Source organism: Nicotiana tomentosiformis, chromosome 2 (genome assembly GCF_000390325.3).
Source record: "Nicotiana tomentosiformis chromosome 2, ASM39032v3, whole genome shotgun sequence".
Lineage (NCBI taxonomy): Eukaryota > Viridiplantae > Streptophyta > Magnoliopsida > Solanales > Solanaceae > Nicotiana > Nicotiana tomentosiformis.
The window spans coordinates 92,890,938-92,904,531 of record NC_090813.1 but is presented as its reverse complement, the minus strand read 5'-3'; the positions used below and the strand labels follow the sequence as shown (position 1 = coordinate 92,904,531).

General features: G+C 36.5%; 2 protein-coding genes across 2 annotated transcripts; one reads left to right on the top strand and one right to left on the bottom strand.

Moving 5' to 3' along the window:
* Window positions 1-1,240: 1,240 nt before the first annotated feature.
* LOC104115499 (uncharacterized) lies at window positions 1,241-4,219 on the top strand. Its single transcript, XM_033661122.2, has 6 exons — window positions 1,241-1,364; window positions 1,983-2,265; window positions 2,568-2,617; window positions 2,926-3,049; window positions 3,143-3,250; window positions 3,448-4,219. Exons 2-6 carry the CDS (start codon window positions 2,094-2,096, stop codon window positions 4,065-4,067), a joined length of 1,074 nt encoding a protein of 357 aa, XP_033517013.1. The 5' UTR covers window positions 1,241-1,364; window positions 1,983-2,093; the 3' UTR covers window positions 4,068-4,219.
* A 1,135-nt stretch (window positions 4,220-5,354) lies between these two features.
* Window positions 5,355-13,034, bottom strand: LOC104115494 (serine/threonine-protein kinase PBL34-like). Its single transcript, XM_009626148.4, has 6 exons — window positions 12,714-13,034; window positions 11,521-11,843; window positions 11,283-11,418; window positions 7,364-7,500; window positions 7,133-7,256; window positions 5,355-6,100 (listed from the first exon to the last, which is right to left on the bottom strand). The coding sequence occupies exons 1-6, from the start codon at window positions 12,883-12,885 to the stop codon at window positions 5,619-5,621; spliced, it is 1,374 nt and encodes a 457-aa protein (XP_009624443.1). The 5' UTR covers window positions 12,886-13,034; the 3' UTR covers window positions 5,355-5,618.
* Between the last annotated feature and the right edge of the window lie 560 nt (window positions 13,035-13,594).

Sequence of the window (13,594 nt, the reverse complement as noted above, 5' to 3'; positions counted from 1 at the left end):
AACACTTGGTTCCTTAGTTTGGCTTTAAAAGATCAAGTTTGACTTCGGTCAACATTTTTAGGAAACAACACCGGAATCGAGATTTGACGGTTCCAATAGGTTCGTATGATGATTTTTGACTTGGGAGTACGTTCGGGTCGGGTTTTGGACAACCCGGGGCGTTTCGGCACTTAACAGTGAAAGTTGACTAATTGAAGGTTTTAAAGTTATTTAAATTTGGTTTTGAGTATGTTTTGGAGTAATCGAGGTCCGTTTGGAATTTCGAGCCTGGAAATAGTTCCGTATGGTGATTTAAGAGTTGCACGCAAAATTTGTTGTTAATCTGAGTAGTTTAAGTATGTTTCGGCGTGTTCGAAGTGAGTTTGAAGAATTTCAAAATTCTAAGTTGAATCCATTTGGTTTGGGGTATCATTCTTAGTTTTGATGTTGTTTTACGCGTTCCGAGGATTCGAGCAAGTCCATTTTATGATTTCAAACTTGTTGGTACGTTCGGGCGGGTAAAACACAGGTAAAAAGTAAAAATAAATTAGTTAAGGAAAAATTAAATGTACGTATATATTATAAAAATAATAAATAAAATAATATTAAAATATTTTAGTTATAAATAAAATACCTAGGTTAAAAATATATTATATAATATATAATATAGAAGGTATTATATAAATAGGAAGATTTATATAATATCAAGGGTATAATAGACTTTTCAAGTAAAAATATTATAAAATCTGGCAAATGTGACTTTTGTGATAACTAGAGCAAAGTAAAATGATTTTTGTGTAACAAAAAAAAGAATAGAGACTTTTGAGTAATGAACACAAAGTTAAATGACTTTTACGTAACAAAAAAAAAGTGACTTTTGGGTAACAAACACAAAAGTTCAATGACCATGGATGAAATTGACTATTATATGTTCTTTGTGACAAATAAAACACCTACATTTAGAATAATTGATACTCCCTCCGTTTCAAAGAGATTGTTTTAGTTTGATTTGACACAAATATTAATAACAAAAGAAGATTTTTGAGATATGTGGTCTTAAATAAGCCATAGCATTTGTGTGGCTGTAATACTTTTGAAACTTGTGGTCTGAAACCTGTCATATCACTTGTATGACAATAACTGCTTCTTATTAAGGAAATATTGAAAGGTGTTAGTCTTTTTGAAAAACAGACTAATAAGGAAATACTGTCAATCTTTTTGAAACAGATGGAGTAGTTTTTTTCTAGACCCAGTTAAAATTCGTAAGTTTGTGTCCTGTTAATAGTCTCAGTTGAGATTTCTTTAAATAGTTTTTACCAAAGATCAGGGGCGAAGCTACGTTCAATCAAGACCACCCTTTGCCGAAAAATTATACTCCGTATAAGGTAAAATATTACTTGTTATTGATTAAAAATAGACTTTGAACACCCTTACATAGCCCACTGGCAAAGGTTTGAACACCCTTATTGAATTTCCTGGCTTCGCCACTGCCAAAGATATGCTTTTGACATTGATCCTGTCCTACCAAATTGTTGATGCAATCATGCAAAGTTGCAAAAGAAACAGGGTAACAAGCAGAGTATTAAAACAAAATCTAAACACAACCCGAAGGACTACAATATGAATAACACTAATGATCTGTTTTAATTTTGGTGAAGGGCAATTAAAATCTAAATTTACGACCTCCGAGGTATTTACAGAGTAGATCTAGTTCAAGAAATGGAGGAACAAGTGGTTGAGTTTAATATATATTTTATGCCAAATTATGGGAAAAGTTTTGATTATTTCCAGAATAAGAATCACGCCAACGTGGGTACCATTTTTTGTATTCACAAGTCAATGCAAACAGCTACTTCAGAAGTTAACTATACATAAATAATAGAGACGGCTAACTTGACTGTGTCAATTCTTAGACTGGACTCATCATTGTCCATTTTATACGGGGTTATCCCGGTTACACGCAGATTATTTAGGCAGACAAGTTCTTTTTTGTTCACATGCAGGTAATAATCTAATTCCAGAATAATGCCAGATGAATCCGAGGAGTGCATAAATTCAAGGCTGGAGAAGCTGCACTAAAACACTCTAAAGTCTCAAAAATACAGGAGCTGACTATGTCTTCAAAGATTAATTTGTTGATCTGTTTGTTCATTCTTCATCTGTGTGCTGCTGCTAGTGTTAGAGGGCGCAAGATAGGGATATATGAGATCAAGAAAGGAGATTTCTCTGTTAAGATCACCAATTATGGTGCCTCAATCATCTCCGTTTTTCTTCCTGATAAGCATGGTATGTCTGTCTGTCTTCTATCTTCATCAATCCCATCTTTCATCACCCTTCTTAACCATAAGTCTCGGGTTCGAGCCGTATGAATGAAGAAAGCCATTGTAGTAGCATTCACCTTCAATAGGTCGCGAATCTGTATTAGTCAGTAGGGTATATCAAATGGTTAATTAAAAAAATTCCATCTTCCAGAAAACGTAGTCCTGTTTTAAATCTGCTTTTGTTTGAACCTTCTTGATGTGTTTATCAGTACTGTTTTCTGCTATTCCTTGAAGAAATCAGTTTTACCTTGTGTTGATCCTTTCCAGGAAAAATAGGCGATGTTGTTCTGGGATATGACACCATCAAGGAATACAAGGTTAGTTCACGTTTGTTTGTCCATTGTACTCAATGCGTCTATCCCAACCTTGCTCTTTTCTAAAAACTTCTTCACATAATGTTCGACTTTAAGTCACTAAATTTGTTGAGCCGCTCCTGCCTTGAATTGTGCCAATGTCTCCATAGTCATTTGACATTGTCTAATTGTAGTTCCTTCAACAAAGACCGGGTCCCAAGCCTATAATATCTCCCCTAGGCCCTAAACCTCCCATCTTTTGGATTGATGTGAAGTATACTGAAGGATATTTAGCTCCGTCTGTTTTCACTTAAGAACAAAATTTGGTGCAGAATGATACGAGTTACTTTGGAGCCGCACTTGGAAGGGTTGCTAACCGGATTGGTGGTGCTCAATTTACTTTGAATGGCACCCATTATAAGCTTGTTGCCAATGAAGGCGTAAACATGTTACATGGTACTCTCGCTATATTTCCTTTAATTTCTTTCTCTCACTTTAGCCAAATTTCCTTTCTCTGTCTCTGATGTAAATAAAACTTCAAAAATATAGGTGGTCTTAAAGGATTTAGCAAAGTTGTCTGGAAGGTGAGCAAGTACGTGCGACATGGTCCAAGTCCTTACATAACTCTAACCTACTACAGTGCTGATGGTGAAGAAGGTAAATCTTCGTATCCATTCAAGACAATTACATCCTTTATTTCAGTTCATGTGGCGTAGTTGACTGGATATGGATACGAAATTTAAGAACTAAGGCTTTTATAACTTGTGATTTTAAACATGTCATGATATTTTTGTAGATATTTTTGTTGATAAAAGCATGACATTACGGGTAAACTCCATTGCTTTCTTATGTAGGATTTCCTGGTGATGTTCTTGTCTCTGTTACCTATGCATTGAAAGATCCTTACAAACTTAGCGTGGTATTTAAGGCAAGAGCTCTAAACAAGGCCACTCCAATTAACCTGTCTCACCACCCTTACTGGAACATTGGTGGTCACAACACTGGCGATGTTTTGTCCCAAGTTCTTCAAATCTATGCATCACACATCACTCCATTAGATAAACAACACATTCCTACAGGCGAAATATCCCCTGTCAAGAACACGCCCTACGACTTCCTGAAACCCCATAAGGTGGGGAGCAGGATCAACAAAATCCAAAATGGATATGACATCAACTATGCACTTGACAGCAGTAAAAAGATGAAGCCCGTGGCGATTGTTTATGATAAGAAGTCAGGAAGAGTGATGGATATAAAAGCGACTGCACCTGGTGTGCAATTTTACACTGCAAACTTCGTCATTAACACAAAGGGAAAAGGTGGATATGTATATCAACCTCATTCAGCCTTGTGTTTGGAGACTCAAGGGTTCCCGGATGCTGTCAATCATCCAAATTTCCCTTCGACTATTGTGACTCCCGGAAAGACCAACGTCCACTCCGTCTTGTACACATTCTCCATCAAGAAATACTAGAATGCTTATATTAATTTTGTGTCTTTTGTATCTTCTGCATAAATTGATATTTGTGTTAAGGTTAAATGTTCTTCCTAACGAATAATATACCTGACATTTGGACTCAATACAGTTGTGTTTTAATGGAGTTTTCAGACAACTGCTTTCAGATATATCAGAACTTGTTTTTAGTTAATAGTCTCCATTGAGTGTTCTGATCACATTGCTTCATAAAAATAGTCTGCATTTTCATAGGTGGCATGTTTTGCATAAGATATGTTGTTGGCATAATTCTGTTCCTACCCTTCTAAACATTATACATTGCATAATAACAACTAATGAATCTAGTTAGTAGAAGTAAAATCTAAATCATGGAGTATTAAAGAAGGTGAAACAGCACAATTAGAAACAAAAAGCTATTGCTACATTCCAAAATGAGATTGGTAAAGGTACAACTCACTAATCTTCGAGTTTATTCTGGACACAAATGCATTGATTATTTTTAGAAACAAAATCTTACCTTTTTAAACTATGTTATGCGAACTAATCAGTTTACCTATTTAATTCTCGCTTTCGGGGGCCACTTCCACAACCACCAAAGAAAGTTGTTGATACGAAGTCGCAACAGAAACTGGGTAGCAAGCAGAGTGTTCAACCAAAACCTTCTGTTTGTTATATCTTTACATTATTTGGTTACTGATGCTTAAACTATAGGTTTTACTATTATCTACTATTAATGCAGAGCTGAGCCAATTTCATGGCTGCTGAAGTTTATTTTGCAACTTCGGAATATAGGCTCTAGTAATATTCCTTTGGAGGACATCCAAGAAGCTGTGTCTACGCAAAATAAATTCCTAAAGGATTTCACAGAACCAAGGTTACAGCCTCCCTAACATGAGTCAATGCTCAGGATATAGTTATCCTAGTCACTATGAGTGTGTTTGGTACAACGGATGTCATTTTCCATGGAAAATGTTTTCTAGTGCTTGATTTCTGAGTGGAAAATATTTTCTAGTAACCAAACATCAGAAAATGACTTACCAAATACACCCTAGATTGCTTACGGAGCAATCCTAAATCTCGGGTCACACTGCAATTTGTAATTTCTCTTGCACGAACCACCATTGATGCCGCCTCTGCATGAAATAAACCAAAACTATATGATCATAAATCATTAGTTTCTGAAAGGCGGTCTCATGGAATGCACCCACATCACCATCATCATCAGGAATAGTAAGGTAGGCAATAGAAATGATTTATCCTGGAGGTGATAAAGAAATTACTATTGAAACCTATTAGCAAAATGGATGACCAACACTTGGACCTGCATTTCAAAACAAAAGTCTAATCTCCATAAAAAGAAGTCTCAGTTTTCAAATTAGATAAGGAAGCACAAGCATACTAATTAGTTACAGGTTGCATCAAATAAAGTTTCTTCTTTAAGGATGCACTTGAAGTTTCCCCTTCTGCTTCCAGCATACTATAACATCTTTTCATCAGCACGACTAGGCTGAGAAGAAACCAGTAAACAGCAAACGCTAAGTCGCTTCTCTGTTAACCTAGTTAACTTTTTTATGGTTGGTAAGTGAGGGTATAGTTAGATGCTGAGGCATATGAACCATTTGGTGAAGAGAGGCTCTGAGCTGCATTACTCTTTGCTACAACCCCAGCTTGCACTTTATTGATCTTCTTGCCATTTGGGTTGACAACATCTTTAACTTGCACTTCAGGAAATTTGGCAATGTCTTTCAGTAAAGGCAGAGGCTTCAGCATTTCAACGACTTCACTCATATGAGGTCTGTTTTTGGCACTCCTTCTAAGACAGCGCGCTGCAATCTCAGTAGACCTAAATGCTCCTCTCTTTGAGAAGTGGCCTTCGAGACAAGGATCTATAATCTGACAAAATTGATGCCTATCTGAAAGAAATGGTTTTGCCCATGCCACTAAGTTATGTTCACCCCTTGGCCTGCTCTTGTCCATGGCTCTTCGGCCAGTCAGTATCTCAAGGAAAACCACTCCAAAGCTATATACATCACTTTTCATTGACAGATGCCCTGCCAAAAGTATAATAGTGTCAATAATCAGGTAATATACTGCAAAACCATCAAGAGATTATCCTACTTACAACAATAGCAATTCTATGGTGTTTAAATAAAATTGTTCTGCAGGGCTAATCGTCCCGTATCTAGCATATTGCTGCTAATATCATAATACTTGACACCCCTGAAGCATGAAACTCTGAACAGCGGAGACCAAACATTGATATGGTTCTGGGATTACAGCCAAATAAATATAAGTAATTTATTGGTGTCCTATATTTTCTACTGTATAGTGAACGTATGAATAAAAATGGAATCTTTACTCGTGATGCACGACATAATGACCAACTTTAAGGTAATTATGAGTGTCTTGTATTTAGTACTGTCGATTGCAGCACAGGATATGGCAGCTCAATAAATATGAAAACCTCCTATAAAAGGCCAAATATAACCAGTACTTCATGCCATTATATCTTTAGGACATGTGAGTAAACATCTTTTCGTACTTTAAATCCCATCCCCCACACCCTCTGACGAAGGGAGAAAAAGGAAAGATTAGAAAGAAAGCAAGAAAATGAATAGGCGGTCTAATTTGGGTACAAGATCACGAGGTTGAATTTTGGCCCTACCATTTAATAAGCACAACTTGGTTTACCCTATCCAAGAATAAAAATTCAAAACTACATTTCCCTCTCCAATCCATGGGCCATGTATTCCTATAACAAACTAACATAAGTTCACAATGGGATCTGTGTATTCCTTCATAATTCAATCCCGGCCATACACTGGGGGACTAAATTACCTCCTCCCTAGTGTCAAACTGTCAAACTCGTTAAAAAAGGAGTTAATTAATGGTTGCAGATTCCAAAAGCACCTTTCCTTCTCCAATAAAATCTGAACCTTGAAAAGACTTTCTTGGAATACTACCATAGCAAAAGATTTGAAGCTTGCACAAAGCCTGAGAAATGCATTGTTTTCCCAAGGACAGCACAGTTTGAAAAGAAGAAAAAAAGAAAAGAAAAAAAAGGAAGATAATTTTCAACTTACCAGTCATCACATACTCTGGAGCAGCGTAGCCATATGTTCCCATTACACGGGTTGAAACATGCGTCTTATCGCCCTCAGGGCCATCTCTGGCCAGCCCAAAGTCTGAAAGCTTCGCGTTGTAGTTCTGGAATGACAGTAACAATAATAGAAAGATATTTGAATATATCAAAGTAGTAACTATGGGGATATGCAGAGAAGATTCATAGCGTGTCAAGAATTTAAAATAATTACCGCATCTAATAAGACGTTCGATGCTTTAAAATCTCGATATATAACTGGTTTTTCAGCTTCTTCATGAAGATAGGCAAGGCCCTGTGCTGCCCCTAATGCTATTTTCATCCTGACGCACCAAGGAAGAGGCATGGACCCTGCAGAACAGAGAAAGAGAATATGGGAAGTAGACAGAGAGTAGAAAGAACTGACATAAACGTAAAATATGCAATAAGAACTACAAAAAGCTGATGAGTTGATATAACATATCTAAGTGGTTCATCTGTATAGAAAACAAAGTAATGTAGAGGTAAATGCAGTCCTCTTATGGTCACGGAACGGAAAACTACGTATATAACTGGATGACAGCAATAAATTATGATATACCTACCATCTCTGCTCCGATTCTGCAGATACTATTACGGCCAAGTATGGCAATAATAAGAAGATTCCAGATAATATGATACTTTGGAGGGAGGGGAACCTCAGAGTAGGCTTTAAGGTCATGTGAAATTTTTAAGGTTTAGCAGGCTGATATTCAAAGTAGAAGAAACTAAAGATAAATAATTTAAAGGAGAAATCTTTCTATTCAAATGAGGTGGACAACATTTTGAATCAACCAGAGGAAGCATATTTTGCAAGGTAGTGGTCTATCTTCACACAGTACAAGGATGATTAAAATTCTTTTTTCATTTTCAGAAAAAACAGCATGAATTCAATCCATTATACAAAGTTATGCACATTAGGGACAAAATACAAACAATTACAAGGTTCGCAAGTAACTTTAGAACAATCTGAATACGAAAAATCAAATTCTACAGATGAAACCCTATGACAGGCATAACTTATTGGCCTAGTCCCAGGAGGCACTCAATAAGACCTATAACTAAAGTCTCATCTTTTCCTTCTAGTTTCTAGTTAGTTTCATGCAAAACTGTTCAAAGTTATAGCAACACCCCAAAAAGGCAGAAATGCATAATTCCAAGAAATATTATCAATCTCTTGCATGAGCCCTTTAAAGCTGAGGTCGGGTTGGAAAAAGGACTACTAACGGTTAGCTAAAATCAAATCCATCTATAGTCTCACTCATTTAACGCATTACGTACATAACCTAAATTTCTCACCGGTCAACACTAATGTCACCTGTTTCTGATATTACCCTCACATGTCTTTTCATCACCTTGGTACTAGTTAGACATCACTAGTTTTGAATAAGATATGTTCATCATTTAAGCTCTCTAATAGAAGTACCATTTCACATCTTTCATAGACAGAAATATTAAATCTTCTGAATTATCCATCATTGTACTTCTACTCAAGCGATTCACACTAACTTAATGCAGATTTTCCATGTGGACCCTACCATACTAAATTTTTTCCCAACCTTCCATTTCTCATCCACTAATGTTGCATGCCAACCCCTTGCTAGCTTGTACAGGCCACCAATATGACCTCTGCCTCTTTGAAGCCAAATGCAAAATTTAGCATGCATACACAAATTGTTACACAATAATAATTATCATTACTATTTGATAAGGTAAAAATAATTTCATTAATGGTGGAAATACTCCCGTATATAAGCGGTATAAAAGGTAGAGAATCTATAATAAGAATATGAGTCTCTAGCAAAGATACCCAATCATCCATACGCCAGGAACCTCACCGGCGCTCTAAAATGAACCTAGGGATAAGAGACTATTCCTTAAATGTTGAAAGTCACTCTCTATCAGTTCAAAAGCACTCATACTTCTCTCTTTCCAAAGGACCTCATGAGGGCTTGAGGAGCAATTTTCCACGACTTACGTCTTCTCTATCTTCTTTTTGGAAAATGCTTCCTTCATTATGCCTGCCATCGTCCATCGTAAGTTGAACTACCTCAATAACTCCCACCATAACCGAGATACAGCCTATACAAACGGAGATTATTCACATCCGGATATTTTACACGTGAAACACCAATTGATGTAGTTCCTCCTCTTCCTCAAGTTTTTCGCTATTAAGATTGCACCCCTCACTGTGAGCCATGTAAAGAAGCAAATATTTCTTGGCACCGCCAGTATCTAGATAGATAGGTGTGGGAAATTCTTCCTTGACGAAGAGCTTAAGGTAATATAATCGAAACGGGAATGATCCGTTGCTCCCGGTCTCCATCTACACAAGTCCTGACTACCTGGGTGTATTAATATTGTAAAATTGTTCAACTAGGTTTTGAAATTTTGCAATGAGGTTCCTCCAAAATCTTAGGTCTCAAAGAGCATCTCCTTCGTGCCTCCTCCATACCTTATGTACTGTCATCTCCTTCTAGCATAGATGTTTGGAAATATGAGCCTCAACGTACTACCCCCATACTACCTGTGACCCCAAAAGCTGACCCTATTTTGATAACCCTGAATTTGATGTACTTATTAATGGTGCAAGTGTGCACATACCAATAACAATAACAAGAACAATAATAATGTTGTAGTACTTAAATTAATATTATGATAAGTACAAACAACAACCTCTTGCTCTTGGGGTGACTCGAACTCACAACCTCTTGGTTGGAAGTGGAGGGTGCTCACCACTAGAGCAACTCGCTCTTGTCATGATAAGTACAAACGTACACCATTATTACCAAGCTCCTGCATGAGCTATCGTCAAGTACATCCTTTCGAGCAAGTTATTTAAGGCACAACTATGGGATAATTGTTACAATTACAACTATTTAGTTTTACCTCATCCTTAACTATCACAAACCTCCATCACTAGCGGAGTCATATAAGGAGGAAACTCTATGTACAGTTTTGAGTAGGAGCTATTTAGGGCATATCTATCTCAGCTGGTTTTCTACCATTAAAGTAGAGTCCTAATGATATTTCTATTTCCAATATAGCATGCTTGGCAGTAGTTCATGTCCAACTGAGCTTTAATTCATATCCAAACATATAGGTTATGGTTTCCATGCAGCAAGTTGAGCCTAAATGCTCTTTATCAATGCTCACATTATGTTAATAAGTAGAAATACCTTTAGAAGAATAGCTAGAATTCATTAAATACGTACGGTTTAGAGAGTGCACGACCTCATGTCGGAGTAGGTAAGGTATAAATTGCAATTTCAAGAGGGTAACCATTTTATCAGAAGTGATTAACCATTTTGGGATCTCATTAAATGGCAGGGAATGAATGCATCTAATGTGTAATCTTGTACAAATTTTTATATCTGAAAGTTGTACTAAGTATCTTGCTTAGCTTGGTTGTTCTAGCTACATGCAACTTAACAGCTCTGTCTGTTTATTAATCTCATCCACTAATCTGTCTTTGGTAAACGAGTAGAATATTTACAAGGTGAATAAAGAAAAGACCTCCTACATGCACTTTAGTTAATTTTATGCACCAAAACCTAATATTAGTAAGTTTCTGGACAAACCTGGTGATAACACCTAAATGCAATTTCACTTCAAATCAGATGAGTTATTAATTCTTGTACCAACTGCTTGTAATATGTTAAACCAATCTTAGATGGATAGCAGAATGTTAGTTGGTACAATCTTTTTCTAGTCAAAATCTATCATATCTTCCTCTAGTTTTGCTACAGAACACCAAAAAGAAAACTCAAAACAAAATTAGAAAGATGCCATAATGCAGCAATTTCCTAACCATCAAAACGTAATAATTTATGATTGCAAGTAAATGCTGAAACTAAGTTAGGGTTAATATCAAATGCATAAAAAATAAAGATACTAGTCGGCCAAAGATGATTCATAAGCCCGTAAGGAGTAGTAAGTGCATAGAACAATCTAAAACGAACAATATAAAACATAATCTTTAAACATTTTTACCACTAACGCAGCCTAATGGAGAACTTATATGCTACATATTCTATTATGGAAGAGATTTACGCAGAAAATGCTAATTGTCAAGCAAAACATACAGAAAAGCACAGGTATAACGTGGAACATACTTCTGAATAAGTGGTTCTCCAAACTTCCACGAGCCATAAACTCATAGACGAGCAGCCTCTGATCGTCTTCCATGCAATAACCAACTAATTTAACCAAATTCTGATGGTGGAGATTGCCAAGAAAGTTTACTTCAGCCTGTCAAACGACGATAACTTGTGAATGGACATAAATAAAATAAATACAGCATTAGACCTTCAAAGTCCAGAAAATGAAGACAAAATCAAGAAAGTTACATACGAGCCACTCTTTATGACCCTGAAGTCCATTTTTATTGAGAGTCTTTACTGCAACAGGAAGTCCAGTGCCGGGTTTCACTGGTGAACTTCCATTCTCATTGATCCACCCTTTGTAAACAGGGCCAAAGCCGCCCACTCCAAGAAGACTTTCACGTTTGAAGTTCCTTGTTGCCAACTTCAGCTCATTAAAAGCAAAGTTTCGAAGCTGGGAAGCGATTTCCAGTTCCTTGCCTCTATTAGGAGTGGTTGGAGTAGATGATTCGACATCACTGGTTGTCGAAGATGACAAAGTTGGAGCAACGGGAGGATCTCTGGTGGTCTCATCTTAAGATTTAGTTGGAACATTCAAAAACTATGAGCAATGGTGCCAAATTCCAAAGTAAAGCTTTATGCACACATATAAAGCTGCTTATTAACCACATAAGAAAACTAATTCTCACATGAATATTAGGAGTAGAACATGATCTTATTCTTTAGCATATTTACAGAAGAAAATAACTCAAAATTCATCAGATATAACATCCCCTCTCTGTTAACACAGACACAACTGATTTAGGCATTTCACTGCAAAACAGATCTCCCGCCAACATGCTAAGACATGTGTTGGAGATGGACATTTAGTAAATGACAGTTGACATATTCAGATGAGGTAAAAAATTCCCTAACGAGAAAAACACTGAAGTGTTTTCCCCCTTATTTGGAGACTCAATGATGGTGCTCCTACTTTGCTTTAGGGTTCGACAAACTTTAAAGAGTTCCTAAGCAGGGAAAAAGTTGCATATTTCAGCTTTTTTTTTCCCTTTTTTTCTGGGGGTGTGTGTGTGGGCGCGCTGAAGGAGGGGGCGGCCGTAGTCAGGTAGGTTAATTGGTTCAAAGAATAACCATTCTCCATTGACAATGTCAATGCTAATCAAGTTTATCTCATGGAAGCACATTGAACATCAATGGATTTAATACTAACCATCCAAAAATGAACTGCTTTTACCATCATGATGTGACTAAATAAACCCCATTTGCTAGAGATACAGCATTATTATTTGAAGCAAAAGAACTTAAGCTGCCCAAAGAAAATGGTGTTATCAACATGACAAGGAAAACCAAATCAGCTATAAAAGAAATGTCATACAAGCGGGTTATTTTCAAGAAGATTAAAAGGGAAAAAAACTAAAAAAGAACATTGAAAGGAATTTATACCAGAAGTTCTGCTAGAGCCATTATCAACTTTAGACTTTGGTGACATGCACAGATACTTCAAAATTCTACAGCCCCCAAATGAAGCATTGTTAGCTTTCTTCATTGTTCCGTTCTTCTCCATTCTCAAACTTGTCTTCTTCAAGTTTATGTCTTCAGAAGCTAATAACCCCATTTGCTTCTTAACGCCCAATTTGAGCTTCGTTTTTGCCGAAAATAAATCATTCAATGCATCAAAATCCACTCTTTTACTCTCCTCTTATCCACAGTTAACTTTCTATTAATGCTTTTAATCTCCTTTTTTGAGACGTGTTAATCCAAAGATTCCAAACCTCATCGATAATGTCGATACTAATCCATATGCCAGCAAAGAAAGAAAATACAAACAAGCATAAATTTGTAATTTTCTTTCTTGCATTAGAGTAATTAGTCATACAAAATAGAAGTTGGGATTACAAAAATTTTGGCCCAAAATTATTAAACTGAAAAAATAATGCACGAGAATAACCCAGATGAATTGGGCCATTTGGAATTACAACACTGAAAATTTCAGGTAATATGTCAGTCCTACTCATGCTTCTTCCATTGTTCTTCTACTTTGTCTCTTATTTTGTCACATTCTAACGTACACACACAAAAGGACAGAACAATATTACTAGGATCCAATCAGTAATAAACAAAAAGAGGGTTTCGAGAATAGAGACGACGACACGAACACGGGTGGGTTGTTTTTCTAGGCGGAGCGAAGCATGCTAACGACAACATGGGAGAGTGTCTTCAGTGTGTGCTAAAAGGGGGTTCTGATGGAATTTTGTGTTACTTACAGGCGCATATTTTAATTATTTTAAAATGTGTGGACTGACAGTTGAATAATCTGATTATTC

Coding starts and splice junctions, on each gene's coding strand:
- LOC104115499 (XM_033661122.2), top strand. CDS start 2,094: ATGTCTTCAAAGATTAATTTGTTGATCTGTTTGTTCATTCTTCATCTG. Junction 2,618..2,925: donor ACACCATCAAGGAATACAAG/GTTAGTTCACGT, acceptor AATTTGGTGCAG/AATGATACGAGTTACTTTGG. Junction 3,050..3,142: donor AGGCGTAAACATGTTACATG/GTACTCTCGCTA, acceptor TCAAAAATATAG/GTGGTCTTAAAGGATTTAGC.
- LOC104115494 (XM_009626148.4), bottom strand. CDS start 12,885: ATGGGGTTATTAGCTTCTGAAGACATAAACTTGAAGAAGACAAGTTTG. Junction 11,844..12,713: donor TGGCTCTAGCAGAACTTCTG/GTATAAATTCCT, acceptor CTAAATCTTAAG/ATGAGACCACCAGAGATCCT. Junction 7,257..7,363: donor CGAACGTCTTATTAGATGCG/GTAATTATTTTA, acceptor CTGTCATTCCAG/AACTACAACGCGAAGCTTTC.